Below are 20,397 nucleotides of genomic sequence, written 5' to 3'. Positions count from 1 at the left end.
CGCGAGCCCCGGCCGCGCGCCTCTCTTCGCCTCCCGACGGAAACGAGGCCCGCGGGAGAAACATTCCGCCCGTTCGTTCGTTCTCTTCTTTTTCTTTCTCTTTCTTTCTTTTTCTCTTTCTTTCTTTTTCTTTTTCTTTCTTTCTTTTTCTTTCTTTCTTTCTTCCTTCTTTCTTTCTTCTTTCTTTCTTTTTTCTTTCTTTCTTTCTTCCTTCTTTTTTCTTTACTTCTTTCTTTTTTCTTTTTCTTTTTTCTTTCTTTCTTTTTCTTTCTCTTTCTTTCCTTTCTTCCTTTCCTTTCTTCCTTTCCTTCCTTCTTTCTTTCTCTCGCTCTCTCTTCTTTCTCTTTCTTTCCTTTCTTCCCTCCTTCTTTCCTTTCCTTCTTTCCTTTTCTTTCTTCCTTCGTTCCTTTCTTTTCTTTTATTTCTCTCTTCCTTTCTTTTTCTCCCTTTCTTCCTTCCTTTCTTTCTTTCCTTCCGTTCTTCTTGCCTTTTCTTTCTTCCTTCCTTTTCTTCCTTTCCTTCCTTCCTTTTTCTTTCTTTTCTTTCCTTCCTTCCTTCCTTTCCTTTTTCTTTTCTTTCTTTCTCTTTCCTTCTTCCTTTCTTTTTCTCCCTTCCTTCCTTTCTCTCTTTCTTTCTTTCTTCCTTTCCGTTCTTCTTTCCTTTTCTTTCTTTCTTTCTTCCTTTCTCTTTCTTTCTTTCTTTCTTTCCGTTCTTCTTTCCTTTCTTCCTTTCTTTCCTTTTTTCTTTTCTTTTCTTTCTTTCTCTTTCCTTCTTCCTTTCTTTTTCTCCCTTCCTTCATTTCTTTCTTTCTTTCCATTCTTCTTTCCTTTTCTTTCTTTCTTCCTTCCTCTTTTCTTTTCTTTCCATTCTTCTTTCCTTTTCTTTCTTTCTTCCTTTCTTCTCTTTTCTTTCCTTTCCTTCTTTCTTTCCTCTTCTTTCTTCCTTCCTTCTTTCCTTCCTCCCTTTTCTTTCTTCCTTCCTTCCTTCTTTTCTTTGTCTTCCTTTCTTTTTCCTTCCTTTCTTCTTTCCTTTCTTTCTTCCTTCCTTTCTTTCTCTTTCTATAATAATAATGATGGTATTTGTTAAGCGCTTACTATGTGCCAAGCACTGTTCTAAGCGCTGAGCACTTCATTCATTCATATTTATTGATAATAATAATGATGGTATTTGTTAAGTGCATACTATGTTACCAAGCACTGATCTAAGCGCTGAGCACTTCATTCATTCATTCATTCGTTCATATTTATTGATAATAATAATAATAATAATGGTATTTGTTAACCACTTACCATATGCCAAGCACTGTTCTAAGTGAAGAGCACTTCATTCATTCAATCGTATTTATGGATAATAATAATAATAATGGTATTTGTTAAGCGCTTACTATGTGCCAAACACTGTTCTAAGCACTGAGCACTTCATTCATTCATTCATTCAATCGTACTTATTGATAATAATAATAATGGTATTTGTTAAGCACTTACTATGTGCCAAGCATTGAGCACTGTTGTAAGCGCTGGATTCATCCATTCATTCTTTCAATGGCATTTATTGAGCGCTCACTGTGTGCAGGGCACTGTACTAAGCGCTTGGGAAGTACAAATCGCCAACAGATAGAGACGGTCCCTACCCATTATTATGGTATTTGTTAAGCGCTTACTATGTGCCAAACACTGTTCTAAGCGCTGGGGGAGATACAAGGTGATCAGGCTGTCTCGCGTGGGGCTCACGGTCTTCATCCCCATTTTACAGATGAGTTATCCAGAGATGTAAAGTGACTTTCCCAAGATCACACAGCAGACAACTGGCAGAGTGGGGATTAGAACCCACGACCTTCCAGCTCCCAGACCTGTGCTCTATCCACTATGCCATGCCGCTTACACCCCCGAGGTTGGAGTCCTAAAAAGATTGGGCCTCTAGATTGTAAGCTTGTTATGGGCAGGAAACATGTCCGCTAATACAGCTGGATTTTCCTCTCTCAAGCGCTTAGTGCAGTCCTCCGCACATAGTAAGCGCTCAATAGACCCTCTATGAGCTCGTTATGGGCAGGAATTGTCTCTATTGCTATATTGTACTTTCCCAAGCGCTTAGTACAGTGCTCTGCACACAGTAAGTGCTCAATAAATACAACTGAATTCCCATTGATGACGATTTATTCATCTTAATTATTATTATCATAATAATAATAATAATGGCATTTATTAAGCGCTTACTATGTGCAAAGCACTGTTCTAAGCGCTGGGGAGGTTACAAGGTGATCAGGTTGTCCCACGGAGGGCTCACACTCTTAATCCCCATTTTACAGATGAGGGAACTGAGGCCCAGAGAAGTGAAGTGACTTGCCCAAAGTCACACAGCTGACAGTTGCCAGATCCGGGATTTGAACCCACGACTTCTGACTCCAAAGCCCGGGCTCTTTCCATTGAGCCACGCTGCTTATTATGGTTCTTGTTAAGGGCTTACTGTGTGCCAAACCCTGTTCTGAGCACTGGGGTGGACACAAGTTAATCAGGTTGGACACAGTCCCTACCCTGCGTGGGGCTCACACTCTTATCCCCATTTTCCAGGGAGGGTAATTGAGGCACAGAGAAGTTAAGTGACTTTCCCAAGGCCACACAGCAGACATGCGGCAAATCATGTTTAGAGCTGGGTTTACAAATGATATCTTGATTGTCAAACTCCAAAGCGAAGCCCTGAACCTCTTAACTTTTTCCCATACGCTTTTAGTCTTATTGCTTAGCCTACGTTTAGGACTTTGAGGAACCTAAACCCAATTAATCGGTTAGAATTTACTGCGGGCTTATTGCATTCAGAGTGCTGTGCTACGTGCTTGGGAGAGAAAAGAATTAGCCGACATGATCTCTGCCCTCGAGGAGTTTGCAGTTCAGTAGTGGAGACAGACTCTAAATAAGTGGTTACAAAAATACATACTTGAATCCAACGGCGGAGATGGGGTAGGGTACGACTACCAGATGCTTAGGTGGCATGCAAATGCTGAAGAAGCGGTTGAGGGGAGAGAAGGGAAGGAGATTAAAAATCAATTCAGAAGACCTACTGGAAGAGGTGCCAAGTTTCAGAGAGGAAAGGTGGCGAGGGAGAGCTTTACAACAAAATTGCTCAAACAGCTTCACGTCGCAAGCGTGACTTGGGAGTCAGCACACGAACGCATCCAAATCCCCAAACTGAGACCAAAGGTTTTATTTGGTTGTTTTAAAAATAGATATTCGACACAAAATTTGAGACCATAAGGAGCAAGGTAGTAGATAATTAAAAGGGCATCCAGAAAGTCTTCACTGCCATTTAAAAGTTAAAACCCAACACAAAAGAGTACAGTAACTGAGAAAAGTTTTCATGAGTAACGTTGACAGTGTGAAGTTGGCTCAATTATTGGAGACCCCAATCCAATAAGATTTAGTTTGTATTAATTCTCGCTGTTGGGCAGATAGAGCAGGCGTCTTCCAGAAAGGCCAGTTATACTGCATTTACCCAGAGAGAGAATAGAGTTTTTGATATAAGATGTGTCCCTTCTGCATGTCATATAGGGAGTCAAGTACAAGAATCCCACTAATTTGAAATTCTTATTATAACTTAGATTTTTAAAGGTACTCTTTTGTTCTTCACTCATAACGGAGAGAAGGAGCTTGACTCTTGCAGCTGCAACCAGACAGTTTAACCGCAAGATTAAATGAAGCACAAAAATTTACTAAAATGGGGAAAAGAATTACAAACCAGCAATAACAGGGACATAAAAACCACACTACTCAGAAAGGCTCAGCTGAAAAACGCCTGAACACCATACTTCAACGGTAGATTTTTTTTTTTAATTGACACCGATTTGAATTCAAAGACCATTCCTGTAACTGCAAATGAATACTGTAACACAGGCCTTTTACTTCCATTCATCTGGGCAACTAGTTGAGTGCATTTTTACTGGTGAAGGGGATAAAATGCTAACAAATTATTTAAAACCAGTAATTCCTGCTATTCCTAAAGACGGTGGTAAGCGATGGGCTACTTTTCATCAGTCTCAGCTAGGAATATCGTTCCTTGGGCAGAACCTGCTCCTAAGGGGTGTCACCCTGACAGGTGAAGCAGTTCCACAATTCTTGATCCAAAGGAGTAGAAGACCGATCCGTTTTGCCGTCTAGTCTCTGCTCTAGACTGAGGCCTGGTGCTGAATGAAGGGCTTGTCCTTTGAGATGGCTACCTCCTGAAGAGAAACCAGAATTAAGAGTCAAGACACCACACTGCAATTATACACTTACATCTACTTCAAATACAGCTGCTCCAGATTCTGAAAGGGGGATTTGGTCCTTTGTCATGGCTGGTAATAACAATAATGATAATAATAATGGCATTTATTAAGCAATTACTATGTGCAAAGCACTGTTCTAAGCGCTGGGGAGGTTACAAGGTGATGAGGTTGTCCCACGGAGGGCTCACAGTTTTAATCCCCATTTTCCAGATGAGGTCACTGAGGCCCAGAGAAGTGAAGCGACTTGCCCAAAGTCACACAGCTGACAGTTGGCGGAGCCGGGATTTGAACCCACGACCTCTGACTCCAAAGCCCGGGCTCTTTCCACTGAGCCACGCTGCTTCTCCTGGTAATATTCTTACCAGTATCAACTTGATCATTACCAATTACAAGTTAAATTCCGAGGACATTAAGTCTTCCATGTCCTTGGTAATTCTTTATTGCACCCAACACAGTGCTCTGCACAATATGTTATTTACTGCAAACAGCTAAAAATGCAGACCATTGAAAATGCTGTCTGGTTTCTTTTTAAAGCAGTCATTAAAGAGTTCTAGACCTCAAATCGGAATTTTAAGAGCTTTTCTATTTTCCATAGAAAATATAACCGCAGGGATCCAGTTTTAATGCGGTCGTCTCCTTTTTCCGCCCTCAGATCTTTGAACGCTAACAATTTTAAAGGCAACCTTGTTTCCGAGTTAAGATTCTCACCTGGCTTAGCCAAAGGGAACACCTCTTCCCAAGCGTAGTTAGCCAGGTTCACCGGCTGAATCACCCAAGGATCTTTGAACAACTTTTCCAGGGTTGTGCGTTGTTCCGGAATAGGCTGCAGAAGCCCGGATACAAGTTTCATTAACTCTAAAGAGAGAATGGAAAAAGTCTTACATACAACAGCTTGGTGTTGCAGCAATTTTATTTTATTTTATTTTTTTGCTTCTTCCTCCAATAAAATTTTGGTATCTTAGAAGCCCCAGCAGTTCACCCGACAGAGGACAAACCTATGATGAAAATCCCCCGCAAAAGTTAATGTTTCTTGGGATGTTCTTTATGTTAGCGGTGGACAGAGAGAAAGCTAAACTCAGCCATAGTACCTTATATGTTATGGGCTGAAATTATAGTAAAATAAGACTTCATTTGAAGCACTCTGGAGAGCTCATGTTTTCTTAAAATGGTTCACTCTGTCCGGACGCCCTGTTTTCACTGGTAACAAAAGTCTCAACCTGTGACTTGATCATCTTCCTCCTGTACTTCACTGATCATTCTATTTTCTAAAATCAACTTCATGTCTTCCTTATGCTACGCTATTTCAGATTTTGTTAACGTCTCATTGAAAAAGTCAAGTCCAGAAATCTCAAGCCAAGCCTCCAGCCAAAGACTAATAATGCAAACGGATTTTAACGTAGGAGCCCTTTGCCTATCTCAGAAGGGGGAACAGCATAACAGGTAAAAAGGATATGAATGGAAAATCTGGCAGGAAGCAGAGGGAATGTGGCTGTGGGGAAATAATGTGGGTAAACAGATCAGTCAAGGTTATTTCTCATCTGATATTTGGTAGAGTTTTTTTTTTTTTTGGCGGGGGGTGGTTAAAGAAAAATTTCAGTCACTCTTTCCCAAATCTGTTAGCACGTACCTTCTGATACAAAGTAAGGTGGATTTAGTACGGCCTCCATGGCCTCTTCTAATTCACAGAAAGGATTCTCTTCAAATATTAAAGTATACAGTGTAACACCAAGTGACCACATCTCCAGCTCAGGCCCCCGATATCTATATAAAAACAATAGAATATTTAGTTTACCACTGTAGAGTTTACAAACATAGTGAACCCTAGACCAAAAAAACAAAAGCTAAATAAAATGCTTATGCTGGCAATTATAGCATGTGTTAATGTGCAAAAAATTGACACCTGTCTACTTGTTTTGTTGTCTGTCTCCCCCTTCTAGACTGTGAGCTCGTTGTTGGGTAGGGACCGTCTCTATTATGTTGCCGATTCATACTTCCCAAGCGCTTAGTACAGTGCTTGGCACGCAGTAAGCGCTCAATAAGTACGATTAGATGAATGAATGAAAATACAAAATTTGTAATTATATGGACATCTTCATTTGAATAACGATAATTGTGGTATTTCTTCGATGCTGACTTTGTGCCAAGCACTGTAATAAGCACTGGGGTAAATAAAGGATAATCAGGTTGCACAAATCCCTTTCCCCACATCAGGGTCACGGTCTAGGAGGGGAAATTAAATACCGGTTCTTTTACAGATGAGAAAACTGAGGCACAGAGAAGTTAAGTGACTTGCCCAAGAAATAATAGGCAAATGGCAGAGTCAGGATGAGAGCCCAGTTCCTCTGACTCCCAAGCCAATGCTGCTTCTCTGGGCATCGGAAGAATTTAATGATCACTTTGAGTCCAACCTTGGGACCCAGGAAGTCAGTACACCTCAATGATGAAGGGATCGATAGGAGTGTCTTCACTGACACTGTTCTTTCACTGACCCTGTCTTCTGGTTTTCTTCCCATCTTTCTGGTTGATCGCTCTCGGTCTTTTTCATGGCTCCTCCTTTACGTCCCACGCCCTAACTGTGGGGGTCACTCAGATTAAGTTCAGGGTCCCCTTCTATTCTCCATCTACACCCACTCCCTTGGAGAACTCATTTGCTCCCACGGCTTCAACTACACCTGTGTGCAGATGATCCCCAAATATCCATCTCCAGCCCTGATCTCTCTCCCTCTCTGCAGTCTCGCATTTCCTCCTGCCTTCAAGACATCGCTACTTGGATGTCCTGCCTTCACCTCAAACTTAACATGTCCAAAACAGACTTCCTTATCTTTCCACCCAAACCCTGTCCTCCCCCGACTTTCCCATCACCACCATCCTTCTTGTCTCGCAAACCCGTAACCTTGGCGTTATCCTTGCCAGATCTCTCATTCAACTCACATATTCAATCTATCACTAAATCCAATCGGTTCAACTTACACAACATTGCTAAAGTCCACCCTTTCCTCTCCACTTGAACTGTTACCACATTAAGCCAAGCACTTATCCATGAAGGAGCATGGCTTAGTGGATAGAGCACGGCCTCTTAATCCCCAAATTTTGGCGGAGGGTCAAGAGACCATAACTACTTCATCTGTTTCAGCATCTTGCAGTGATGCATTGCATTATCTAAATTTAATGAGGTTTTTACACCACTGAATGAGTTGCAATGAGCTCACACGGCATCTGCAGCATTGTTTCTAAATTAAGGTGACTCCCCAGTTGAACAACTTTTTTGTTTGGTGGGCTTCTTTTACCCCTTTGTAGACACAAACTGTGAGCAGAACTTCCTCCAACTTCCAGTCCTTGTTGAATGTTTAATCTCATCAGGTAGGGGAAATTTACATAACTGTAGCATTCCCGGAGTCATTGGATCACAGGGAGGCTGTAGCCAGTCAGTCAATCATATTTATTGAGCGCTTACTTTGTGCTTGGGAGAGTACAATATAACAGACACATTCCCTGTCTCCAATGAGCTTACAGTTTAGTCCAGAGTAAGGTAATGGACAATCCCTGCTGTAGATTTTATGAATCCTCAGGTAGCTGTGACCTGGGGTATGCCTGTTTTTCTTTAACTCTGACACTGGCAATCCTGGACTTGCAAAGAACTCACATTTCTCCTCAAACCTTATATTCTATATTTCTTCAATTTCAACATATGTGAAAGATGCGATAATTCTTTCCTTTTGGTGTTGTGTCTTGATAAAGTCCTACCCACAAAGAGGAATGAGTATCTTTTCCCTTATAGGGAAACGTTTTAATAAAACTGAATTAAAACCACAAATCATCTGCCTTAACCGCAAGCTCTATCCTACTTCTTGATTTCTTCCCTGCCCGACCTCAGTTATTACATCCCGTGGATAAACTAAAATAGCTCCAAGTGTCAGAAAGGGTATTATGTAAGCACACAATAAATACCATTGATGTTGATGATGTCCTTAAGTAAAATCCTATTCACTTTTGATGATGATGATGATGGTATTTGTTAAGCGCTCACTATGTGCAAAGCACTGTTCTAAGCACTGGGGGGATACAAGGTGATCAGGTTGTCCCACGTGGGGCTCACGGTCTTAATCCCCCTTTTACAGATGAGGTAACTGAGGCCCAGAGAAGTGAAGTGCTTACTTCACAGTTTTAGACTGTGAGCCCACTGTTGGGTAGGGACTGTCTCTATGTGATGCCAATTTGTACTTCCCAAGCGCTTAGTACAGTGCTCTGCACATAGTAAGCGCTCAATAAATACGATTGATTGATTGATTGATTGAAGTGACTTGCCCAAATTCACATGGCTGACAACTGGAGGAGCCGGGATTTGAACCCGTGACCTCTGACTCCGAAGCCCGGGCTCTTTCCGCTGAGCCACGCTGCTTTTCAATGAGGAACAGACGCATTTTCCCAAACTGTCCAACACACAGATCACAAAGAAACACTTCCCCATCCCTCTTTCTTTCCCTCTTACAGCTCATTACTGGTATCACTGGTAAGAAACACAGACGGTTTTCACATACGGATTTCCCATGAGTACTTCCGGTGAGCAATATTCTATGGTTCCGCAGAAGGTATAAAATAATTTCCCCCGTTCCATGTAGGCTGCTGAGCCAAAGTCGATCAGCTTGATTGTGAAATCCTCAGCAATGATGATATTCTCATCTTTAATGTCTCTGTGGAGGATGTTCTTGGACCGAAGGTAGGCTACGGCTGACACCAGCTGAAAGACAGAATTGGAAATCACTGTAACACACTTGTACTTCCCAAGCGCTTAGTACAGTGCTCTGCACACAGTAAGCGCTCAATAAATACGATTGAATGAATGAATGAATGAACACTTCAATTACGCTCTTTCAATAGTACTAACTCAGAAAGACCTGGGTTCTAATTCCATTTGTCTGGTGTGTGACCTTGGGCAAGTCATTTAACTCCTCTGTGCCACAGTTACCTCATCTGTAAAATGGGGATTAAGACTGTGAGCCCCATATGGGACAGGGACTGTGACCAAAATGATTATCTTGTATCTACCCCCAGCGATTAGTATAGTGCCTAGTACATAGTAAGCGCTTAACAAATACCATAAATAATAAATGATTTAAAAAGAAATGGTGGCATCTGTTAATGTTTATTATGTGCCAATCGCTGTCCTAAATGCTGGGTTAGATTCAAGAGAAGCAGTGTGGCTCAGTGGAAAGAGCCCAGGCTGGGGAGCCAGAGGTCGTGGGTTCTAATCCCAGCTCCGCCACTTGTCAGCTGTGTGACCTTGGGCGAGTCACTTCAATTCTCTGGGCCTCAGTTCCCTCATCTGTAAAATGGGGATGAAGACTGTGAGCCCCATGTGGGATACCCTGATTACCTTGTACCTACCCCAGTGCTTAGAAAGTGCTTGGCACGTAGTATATGCTTAACAAATACCAACATTATTATTATTATTCAAGATAATCAGGTTCCATATAGAGCTCATGGTCTACGTAGGAGGGAGAACTGGTATTGAATCCCCATTTTACAGATCAATCAATCGTATTTATTGAGCGCTTACTGTGTGCAGAGCACTGTACTAAGCGCTTGGGAAGTACAAGTTAGCAACATATAGAGACGGTCCCTACCCAACAGTGACTGGCACAGAGAAGTTAGGTGATTTGCCCAAGGTCACACAGCGGGTAAGTTGGACGAGCCAGAACCCATGTCCTTCGACTCCTGGCCCAAGCTCTTTCCACTAGGCCGTGCTGCTTCTCTTTTAGGTGGTCCTATGTCTAACAGAACTCATAAAGCATGCCACTGAGAAGCATTTTATACAGAGGAATTCAAACTAGTCAGGAGAAAAAGGAGAAAAAGTAGAAAGAGCCTGTTTTAAGCCACTAAGAACTCACTCGAGGGTTCATTTAGAGAAATTACTTTGAAAGCCTATTTTCAGATTTATGAAACTTGAATGTACTACTGTTGAGAAGGCTAACCACACTTGCAGTTTCCAAAGGACAAATGCCCAGTCTTAACCAAAAATAATTAAAATGTATGTACCTTGATAGCAGGTTATGCTGCCTCTGCCTTTATGTAGCGCCCTAAGACCCAAAGGACACTCAATAATTACTATTGTCTGACTCCTCCTTGGAAATTACCCAGAAGAGCCTCTGAACAAATCTTTGAAATTGGAAGCAGAACTACTTTCTTCAGTTATATTGGTTTTATAACGCTACCATTGCTATTGCAATACTCTCCACCCTTTGGGTCAACAACAAATACTTGTAAAATGACAACTCAACATAACTGGGGTTTAATTAGCAATTAAATACACACAGAAATAACAACAATATAATTTCAACCGCATTACTGCAACAATCCTATTGACAAATCCTAACCAATAACCCTGGGGCTCGTCACTCGGGCTATTAGCGCGTGCACGCATACACACAAACACACACACCCGCAAAGTGCCTATTTATATTCAAATATAACTGTATGAAAAATAGAGGAAACCACCGGTTAAAATAACAAAGTGGGAGACTGCCCTGTAAAAAAACTCATGCCTGGTAAGCATACCCCTACAGATATGGTCTTTATTGGGATTTCTAAAAGCCCATATTTAACATTGTTCAAGGTATATACGCTGCAAATACATTCAGTTAGTAATTACTTAGCACTGGGTTTTTCGTTGCTGTTGTTGGTGGTACTTGTTAAGCATTTACTAAGTGCTACGACCTAAATTAAGCGATGGGGTCGACACAAGCTACTCAGGTTGACCACAGTCTTAATCCCCATTTCGCCTATGAAATAACTAAGGTACAGAGAGGTAAGTGACTTGCCCACAGTCACACAACAGACAAGCGGCAGAGCTAGAATTAGAACCCATAGCACTTTTTCCAGAGGGTTGAGATGAGAGGAAACCTGAGTTAATTATGCTGTTTATTAGTAGAGAGTGGGAAAGTTAGGATTTGTGCTCTGCGCTCTTCATGAGCCGATCTTTCACCAGCTACCCTGAGTCTCTGTGGAACCACACAACCCCTCAACGTTAATTAGCTCCCTTCTCACTTGTCTGAACATGTAGCTTGCCAATGGCTCATCTAGACTAGGATGGTGATCGATGAACGTAAAGAGGTCAAGGCCCGATCCGTGTTTCTCCATCACTAGCTGGAAAAAGCCTTCATTTTCAAATACGTCCAGAACCTGAAAAGAGAAGAATGGGAATATAAGTTAACTGCCAAGCTTTTATTTTCAAAAATCCTGTTCCTTTTAGACTTTACTTGAATTCATCCAGAAGGTATTTTAACAAATCTAAATACCGCTCTACAGATATTTTAGCCATACTGCCGTACCTTAATTATATTGGGATGCTGAATCTCTGACAGAATTAGAATCTCGCGAGTAACTTTTCCTAATTCAGGATCTTCTACCCAGCAATCTTCTAGTATCTTGTTCTTCCAGATAAACTTCACCACCGCCTGCATACAAAACACAGAAGAACAATCTTAATTACTTCTCTCTACTTGAACTTGCATGAGTTCTATGAAAAATCTACGAGCATTCCAAGTTTCTAATAATAATAATAATGGTGGTATTTGTTAAGCACTTAATATGTGCTGAGCACCGTTCTAAGCACTGGGGTAGATACAAAGCAATCACGTTGTCCCACGTGGGGCTCACAGTCTTCATCCCCATTTTACAGACGAGGTCACTGAGGCACAGAGAAGTGAAGTGACTTGCCCAAGGTCACACAGCAGACAAGCGGCGGAGCCGGGATTAGAACCCACGCCCTCTGACTCCCAAGCCCGGGCTCTGGCCATTAGGCCACGCTACTTAATGCCAACCACCACCATCCGAAGTTAGGTACACCAGTTAGAGCTAATACCTCTATCCTTCTCTTTGCCACCTCTTTATTTTTGATCAGTCACCTTAATGCCGAAAAGCATAAATCTAAAGAAAGATCATAATTCATCTCATTTACAGATAAGGAAACTGAGGCACAAGACAATGCAGGGACTTTTCATGGAATCACATAACAAATCCGTGGCAAAATCTTTTGCTTCTTAAACCAGTGAAAACAAACTGTTGACTATTATTTAAAACATGGGAAGAACATTGCCTTTATAAAATGTCATGCGCACCTGAGCCAAGACATTGCCACGCTAACTTATCAATATTTCACTGATATTTGCAAATTGAAGAAGGGGAGAATGAAAAATGCAACCAACGCTAGGGTCGTTAGAAAACATTATTGAATTTAATGAGTGATTCAAACAGAAAGAGGCAGTTAAATCACTAAGGCACATTTCAATTACACTTCTTAATGAATCAATCAATCAGTGGTGTTTATTGAGTGCTTACTATGTGCAGAATATTATACTAAGCATTTGGGAGGGAACAAACGATACGATATGGTTGGTAGTTGTCATACCTGACAAGGAGCTTACAGACTAGAAGGGGAGGAGGACATTAAAATAAATTACAGATAAGGGAAACGGCAGAGTGTAAGAATTCATTCGTTCATATTTTTGAGTGTTTCACTATGTACATAAGTGCTGTGGGGCTGAAAGTGAGGAGAATAGCAAGTTCTCAGAAGGGAAAGATAGAAGTGGTGATACAGAGGTGACAGAAGGGTGGGCGAGTAGGGGAAATGTGAACTTAGTTGGGGAAGGCCTCTTGGAGGAGATGTGACTTTAAAGACGAGGAGAGTGGTGGTCTCCCCCTCCTATGAAGGGGAAGGGAATTCCAGGCCCAAGGGAGGACATGGCCAAGGGATCGGCGGCCGGGCAGACACGATCGAAGCAAAATAAGTATGTTGGCAGTAAAGGAGTGAGTGTGTGGGCTGTGGTGTAGTAGGAGATCAGCAAAGTAAAACAGGAGGAGGAGAGCTGATTGGGCCCTTTATAAACCTAGAGTTTTTCAATGTCGATGAGCCTAATTTTCCAAATTTCTAACATTATGCCCCAATAACTTTGGAAAGAACATTAATTATTCCAAACCACTAGGAGACCAACTATTGTACAGTATTGCTGCACTCCTCATTCCAAGTGTCTCTCACACTTACAACCAGACACTGGCAAAATCAGGCTTATTATTTTTATGGGGGAGGGACATATTACCAGCTCTTAATGATTCTTTCCATTAAATGGCCCACAAGGGATCATCTTGGCTCTGTCACTGTCTGCTGTGTGATCTTAGGCAAATCACTTCACTTCTCCGTGCCAAGTACCTCATCAGTAAAATGGGGAATAAAACTGTTTTACATGCGGCTCATAGACATTATTTATATTAATGTGCGTCTCCCTTCTCTAGACTGTAAGCTCAGTGTGGGCTGGGAATGTGTCTTTTTATTGTTGTATTATAGTCTCCCAAGCGCTAAGTACAGTGCACTGCATACGGTAAGCGCTCGATAAATATGACTGACCGACTGACATGGACTGGGTCCAATCTGATTAGCTTGTACTTACCCCAGTGTTTAGTACAGTGCCTGGCAAGTAGTAAGCACTTAGATGCCATTTAAAAAAGGAGATGCAAGTTGACCGTTAATACACAAAGCCACCTCTACTAGATCACCCAGGAGGCAGTGCAGAATAGAGGAAAGAGTTTGGGCCTGAGTTTGAGTTTGGGCCTGAGTGTCAGGAAACCCAAGTTTCCATTAACCATTAATTTTTAATTAATAAATAAGGGAAAGTCTTTACCTCTTTGTTTTCTTCTTTATTCCTGGCAGTCCAGACAAAGCCAAAGGCGCCACTGCCAATGGGATTGAGGGTATTGTAATGCTCTGAATATTCTCCCTCACAAGCCTTCAATATTTCCATCTCCATAACTCTGGGGGGATCATCAAACCATCGCTTTGTTCTCATTATCTAGAATAGGGAGGGACAAAGACCCAAAACTCTATAAGCCAGCAAAACGATCAATAAAAAACAAGTGAGAAAAGCCAAGGTGAAAAGGAACGGAAAAGAAAGAAGGGACCGATTTATTAGAAAACTTTCAGAACCACTCGGCCTTTGCTCGGGTTAGAAAAATGATTGTTCCTTCTCCTCTGCTCACTCTGTTCAGTTTCTTTTCTTCCATTTTTGTATAAGTTGTGGTCGTTTTCCTCTCTCTCTCTGTAACCCTTATCCCAGACCCCCTGGTCCCAATCTCCCCTTTGACCCTGACTGGGCTCCTGATGCTCCTCCTCTCCACTACTGAGTGGAGCTGAGAAGGGGCCACGGCAAACCTGGGACAGTGGATCCTCTCTGGCACCCAGCCCCCAGCCTGCAGTGACCGCTCCACCAGCCTGCCTGTTTGGAGGCAGGACGCTGCAGAGGTGATAGTACCCTGACTCTCGCTCCGGCCTGGGGCCTGCCTTGGCCAATCGGTCCAAAGGAAAAGCGAGACCTCTGGACTAAGGTTGAGGTCAGATTTGGGGCTCCTCTGAACGCCCTGAGCAGAACTGGAGGATTAGGGGCTAGTGCGTATGGAGGAGACCTAGGAAGCGCACCTTCCGACATTTCATTTCCTGGTGAAATGAGGCATCAGGCATCAGGCAGAAACTCCTCAGCCTTGGCTTCAAGGCTGTCCATCACCTCGCCCCCTCCTACCTCACCTCCCTTCTCTCCTTCTCCAGCCCAGCCCGCACTCTCCGCTCCTCTGCCGCTAATTTCCTCACCGTGCCTTGTTCTCGCCTGTCCCGCCGTCGAACCCCGGCCCACGTCATCCCCCAGGCCTGGAATGCCCTCCCTCCCCACATCCACCAAGCTAGCTCTCTTCCTCCCTTCGAGGCCCTACTGAGAGCTCACCTCCTCCAGAAGGCCTTCCCAGACTGAGCCCCCTTCTTCCTCTCCCCCTCCTTCCCCTCCTCCCCCTCTCCATCCCCCCCACCTTACCTCCTTCCCCTCCCTACAGCACCTGTATATATGTATATATGTTTGTATGTATTTATTACTCTATTTATTTATTTATTTTATTTGTTTATTTATTTATTTTATTTTATTTATCTATTTATTTCATTTTGTTAATATGTTTTGTTCTCTGTCTCCCCCTTCTAGACTGTGAGCCCACTGCTGGGTAGGGACCGTCTCTATATGTTGCCAACTTGTACTTCCCAAGTGCTTAGCAAAGTGCTCTGCACACAGTAAGCACTCAATAAATATGACTGAATGAATGAATGGTGGAGGTCTCCTCCCATGAAAGAAAACAAGACAGTGTGAGAGCAAACACTAGATGTACCCCCACCAAACTAACCAATCAATGGAGAAGAGTCCTCAATACCCAAGCATGTTTTTTTGTGTGTATGTGTGTGTGCGTATTCATTCATTCATTCATTCAATCGTCTTTACTGAGTGCTTACTTTGTGCAGAGCACTGGACTAAGCATTTGGGAAGTACATGTCGGCAACATAGAGAGACGGTCCCTACCCAACAACGGGCTCACAGTCTAGAAGAGGGAGACAGACCACAAAACAAAACATGTGGACAGGTGTCAAAGTCATCAGAACAAATAGAATTAAAGCTCTATGCACATCATTAACAAAGTAAATAGAAAATATGTACATGTAAAATACATAGAATAATAAATCTGTACAAATATATATACAGGTGCTGTGGGGAGGAGAAGGAGGTAGGGCGGGGGGGGATGGGGAGGAGGAGAGAAAAAAGGGGGCTCAGTCTGGGAAAGCCTCCTGGAGGAGGTGAGCCCTCAGTAGGGCTCTGAAGGGAGGAAGAGAGCTAGTTTGGCGGATATGTGGAGGGAGGGCATTCCGGGCCAGGGGAAGGACGAGGGCTGGGGGTCGACGGCGGGACAGGCGAGAATGAAATACAGTGAGGAGGTTAGCGGCAGCAGAGGAGCAGAGGGTGCGGGTTGGGCTGGAGAAGGAGAGAAGGGAGGTGAGGTAGGAGGGGGCGAGGTGATGGACAGCCTTGAAGCCGAGAGTGAGGAGTTTTTGCTTGATTCGTAATAATGCTCTGCACATAGTAAACGCTCTTTAAATACAATTGATTGAAATACGATTGAGTGTGTGTGTGTATGTTGACACTTATGGCATTTGTCACGTACTTACTCTATGTCATGCACTGTTCTAAGCGTTAGGGTAGATACAAAACAATCAGGTTGGACACAGGCCCACATGGGGTTCACAATCTCAGTCCCCATTTTACGGATGAGGCAAATAAATTAAAAAATGATGGTATTTGTTAAGTGATTACAATGTGCCAAGCGCTGGTATAGATACAAGGTAATCAGGTTGTCCCAGGTGGGGCTCACAGTCTTAATCCTCATTTTACAGATGAGGCAACTAGGGGAACGGAGAAGTGAAGTGACCCACCCAAGGTCACCCAGACGACGAACGGCAGAGCTGGGACCAGAACCAGGTCGTCCAACTTCCAGGGCCGGGCTATTTCCACTAAGCCACACTACTTCTTTCTCCTCTTGAGAGAGAGAGAGTCTGATTTAAATCCTTCAACAAAATCTCCATATTTACATATGTCCTCACGCCACCAGGGACCCAACTAGAAATAAAAGCGAATTATATCTTGGATACCTACCTCTCCTAGGCCAAATCCAGAAACTTCCACTATGGATTGGGATGAACTAGGCAAACTGGAGAGGAAAAGCTGAGTCCTTGCTGTTGCTTCTTTATGACTTTGAAAGAAGTCTTTCCCCACCCAGCAGCAAAACAAGGCCGCGGGGTCCTTCAACTCCACCCGTTTCACTTCAAACTGCATACCTTAAGGAGTAAAAGCAATCTGACAGTTATAAACAAAAATATACAAACACACATTCATAGCAGAAAAAAATGAAGCCTTTAATCAACACAAAAATAAACTAACTACAAAAGGACAAGGATTTCAGACGAGCTTTCAAACTCTAACTCCCTGAGGCCTGGAAAGTTATTCTAGAAGTGTGCTATTTCTCCAAAAAGGTTACTCTAAATTAAAAATTGAGATTCAGTATCAGGCTGCTATGATCTATAACTTCAGAAGTCGGTCAGTTAATCGTACTTACTAAGCGCTTACTGTGTGCAGAACGCTCTACTAAGCACTTGGGAGAGTACAAAATAACAAGAAGCAGACACATTCCCTACCCTCAGCAAGCTTAGGTGGGGGGATACAAGGTGATCAAGGTTGTCCCAAGAGGGGCTTACAGTCTTAGTCCCCATTTTACAGATGAGGGAACTGAGGCCCAGAGAAGTCAAGTGACTTGCCCAAGGTCACACAGCTGACAAGTGGCGGAGCCAGGATTCGAACCCATGACCTCTGACTCCCAAGCCCGTGCTCTTGCCACTGAGCCACGCTGTTTCTCTTTAAGAAAACTGTAAAACAGCCTCAGGACTTTGATCTCTGATTCCATCTACAGTGTCAAATTTAAACAGTAAACCAAAAAATACGCCTTTTGGATCTCCTGCAGGGGATGAGACTAAAAGACAGTAAATCATAACAACACACCTCAAAATGTAGTATGGCCTGAAACGTAAAATTTCTGGGAAGTAAAAGGGAAATGCAAACAGCAACTGAAAGACCAGCTGCAACACAGATAGAGTTGATGTAGGACGCAGAATCAGGGTAATAAATGTGGTATTTGTTAAGCGCAGGATGAGATGATCAATCAATCAATCAATCGTATTTATGGAGCGCTTACTGTGTGCAGAGCACTGTACTAAGCGCTTGGGAAGTACAAGTTGGCAACATATAGAGACAGTCCCTACCCAACAGTGGGCTCACAGTCTAAAAGGGGGAGACAGAGAACAAAACCAAACATACTAACAAAATAAAATAAATAGAATAGATATGTACAAATAAAATAGATAAATAAATAGAGTAATAAATATGTACAAACATATATACATATATACAGGTGCTGTGGGGAAGGGAAGGAGGTAAGATGAGGGGGATGTGAAGATGATGCAGTACAGAAAGGGATAGAGCGCTTCAGGGATCCAACTGTGAGATGCTCCATAGTGTAATGGACAGAGAAGCAGTGTAGCCCAGTGGAAAGAGCCCGGACTTTAGAGTCAGAGGTCACGGGTTCAAATCCCGGCTCCGCCAATTGTCAGCTGTGTGACTTTGGGCAAGTCACTTCACTTCTCCGTGCCTCAGTTACCTCATCTGGAAAATGGGGATGAAGACTGTGAGCCCTCTGTGGGCCAACCTGCTCACCTTGTAACCTCCCCAGCGCTTAGAACAGTGCTTTGCACATAGTAAGCGCTTAATAAATGCCATTATTATTATTATTATAGAGCACAGGCCTGGGAGTCGGAAGGACCTGGGTTCTGTTACTTGCCTGCTGTGTGACTTTGGGCGAGTCACTTAATTTCTCTGTGCCTCAGTTCCCTCACTGTAAAATGGGAATTCATTCATTCATTCATTCAACTGTTATTTCCTGAGCGCTTACTGTGTGCAAAGCACTGCACTAAGACTTGGGAGAGTACACTATAACAACAAAAAGACATATTCCCTGCCCACTACGAGCTCACCATCTAGAGGGGCAGAACACGGCAGACATTACCATACATAAATAAATAAATAAGACTGTGAGCCTCTTGGGGGACGTAGACTGTGTCCAACCTGATTAGCCTGTATCTATCCCAGAGCTTAGTACAGTGCCTGGCACATAATGAGCGCTTAACAAATACTATTAAACTAATAAAATGAAACTCTGGGTGGGGCTGCCTTTCTGATTATTAATGAAGGGACAGGGGAAAAAAGGAGGTGAGAGATGAGAGAGGCTCATGAGTGTCACTCTGCTCATCCAGGGGTTAGATGGGACTCTTTTTTTTATGGCATCTGTTAAGCGCTTACTATGTGCCAGGCACTGTTCTAAGTGCCGGGGTAGAGGAATGTTTGTCTCACTCCCAGGCCTGTGGTTTAACCACTGGGCCACACTGATTCCCATGTTCTTATGTCCAGTTCCGAGTGGAGAAGAGAGTCAGGCAGGGGGAAGAGAAGGAATAGGGGATGAGGAGGAGGAGAGGAAAAAGGGGGCTCAGTGTGGGAAGGCCTCCTGGAGGAGGTGAGCTCTCAGTAGGGCTTTGAAGAGAGCTAGCTCGGCGGATGGGCAGAGGGAGGGCATTCCAGGCCCGGGGGATGATATGGGCCGGGGGTCGATGGCGGGACAAGCGAGAACGAGGTACGGTGAGGTGATTAGCGGCAGAGGAGCGGAGGGTGCCAGCTGGGCCGGAGAAGGAGAAACCTTCTACTTGATGCCGAAACCCGTAATTCAGAACCAGTTTTTCCCATAGGAATGATGTTATAAATGGGCGGTTGGTTCCTGAATGTCATCCTAGTTTCATCAGTATTACCTAAAATTGTAAGCTCAATCAATTAAAAATGGTTATAGAGCTACCCTCCCACAGCACCTGTATACATATTTGTACAGATTTATTACTCTAATTATCTTACTCGTACATATTTACTATTTATTTTGTTAATGATGTACACAGAGCTTTAATTCTACTTGTTCTGACGATTTTGACACCTGTCTCCACGGTCTGTTCTGTCGTCCGTCTCCCCTTTCTAGACCGTGAGCCCGCTGTTGGGTAGGGACCATCTCTACATGTACTTCCCAAGCACTTAGTCCAGTGCTCTGCACACAGTAAGCGCTCAATAAAGATGACTGAATGAATGAATGAGTGAAGGGAGGAGGAAGAGCTCTATCTTTGAGCGTGGAGTCAGATGTGAAAAACAGAAAGGGTATCGGGAATTCCGAAGCCGGCTTTGGGAATGCGGAGTCAGGGAGGCACAGCCAGGGTTGTTAAGTCCCAGGGCTTCAGTCTGCCAACCTGCCTTCAGCAAGTGGCTCTTTCAGCACCTGTAGATATGTTTGTACATATTTATTACTCTATTTATTTATTTATTTATTTTACTTGTACATATCTATTCTATTTAATTTTGTTAGTATGTTTGGTTTTGTTCTCTGTCTCCCCCTTTTAGACTGTGAGCCCACTGTTGGGTAGGGACTGTCTCTATATGTTGCCAATTTGTACTTCCCAAGCGCTTAGTACAGTGCTCTGCACATAGTAAGCGCTCAATAAATACGATTGATGATGATGATGATGATGATATAGCCATAGCAATTCAGCCCTTTTCTGGGTAAACAGTGTAATCTCCTGACCAGCGTATGCCCGGGCCAGAAATCCACGCCCAAGCCCATCCCACCCACCACTCCCTAGATCTGGCCCTAAA

General features: G+C 43.2%; 1 protein-coding gene across 4 annotated transcripts in view; it reads right to left on the bottom strand.

Moving 5' to 3' along the window:
- Window positions 1–3,209: 3,209 nt before the first annotated feature.
- PASK (PAS domain containing serine/threonine kinase) overlaps window positions 3,210–20,397 on the bottom strand; it is a 50,894-nt gene continuing 33,706 nt past the window's right edge. For all 4 annotated transcript variants that reach the window (XM_038749553.1, XM_038749556.1, XM_038749555.1 and 1 more), the window contains exons 11-18: window positions 16,762–16,943; window positions 13,930–14,097; window positions 11,584–11,709; window positions 11,300–11,434; window positions 8,794–8,993; window positions 5,883–6,016; window positions 4,964–5,110; window positions 3,210–4,210 (exon numbers count right to left, since the gene is read on the bottom strand). In XM_038749553.1, coding sequence (XP_038605481.1) covers window positions 4,065–4,210; window positions 4,964–5,110; window positions 5,883–6,016; window positions 8,794–8,993; window positions 11,300–11,434; window positions 11,584–11,709; window positions 13,930–14,097; window positions 16,762–16,943 — 1,238 coding nt within the window. In that variant the 3' untranslated portion in view covers window positions 3,210–4,064. The remainder of the gene's footprint in view (window positions 4,211–4,963; window positions 5,111–5,882; window positions 6,017–8,793; window positions 8,994–11,299; window positions 11,435–11,583; window positions 11,710–13,929; window positions 14,098–16,761; window positions 16,944–20,397) is intronic.

This window comes from Tachyglossus aculeatus, chromosome 7, assembly GCF_015852505.1.
Source record: "Tachyglossus aculeatus isolate mTacAcu1 chromosome 7, mTacAcu1.pri, whole genome shotgun sequence".
Lineage (NCBI taxonomy): Eukaryota > Metazoa > Chordata > Mammalia > Monotremata > Tachyglossidae > Tachyglossus > Tachyglossus aculeatus.
The sequence above is the reverse complement of the archived record's forward strand: the minus strand, read 5'-3'. Positions and strand labels throughout refer to the sequence as shown.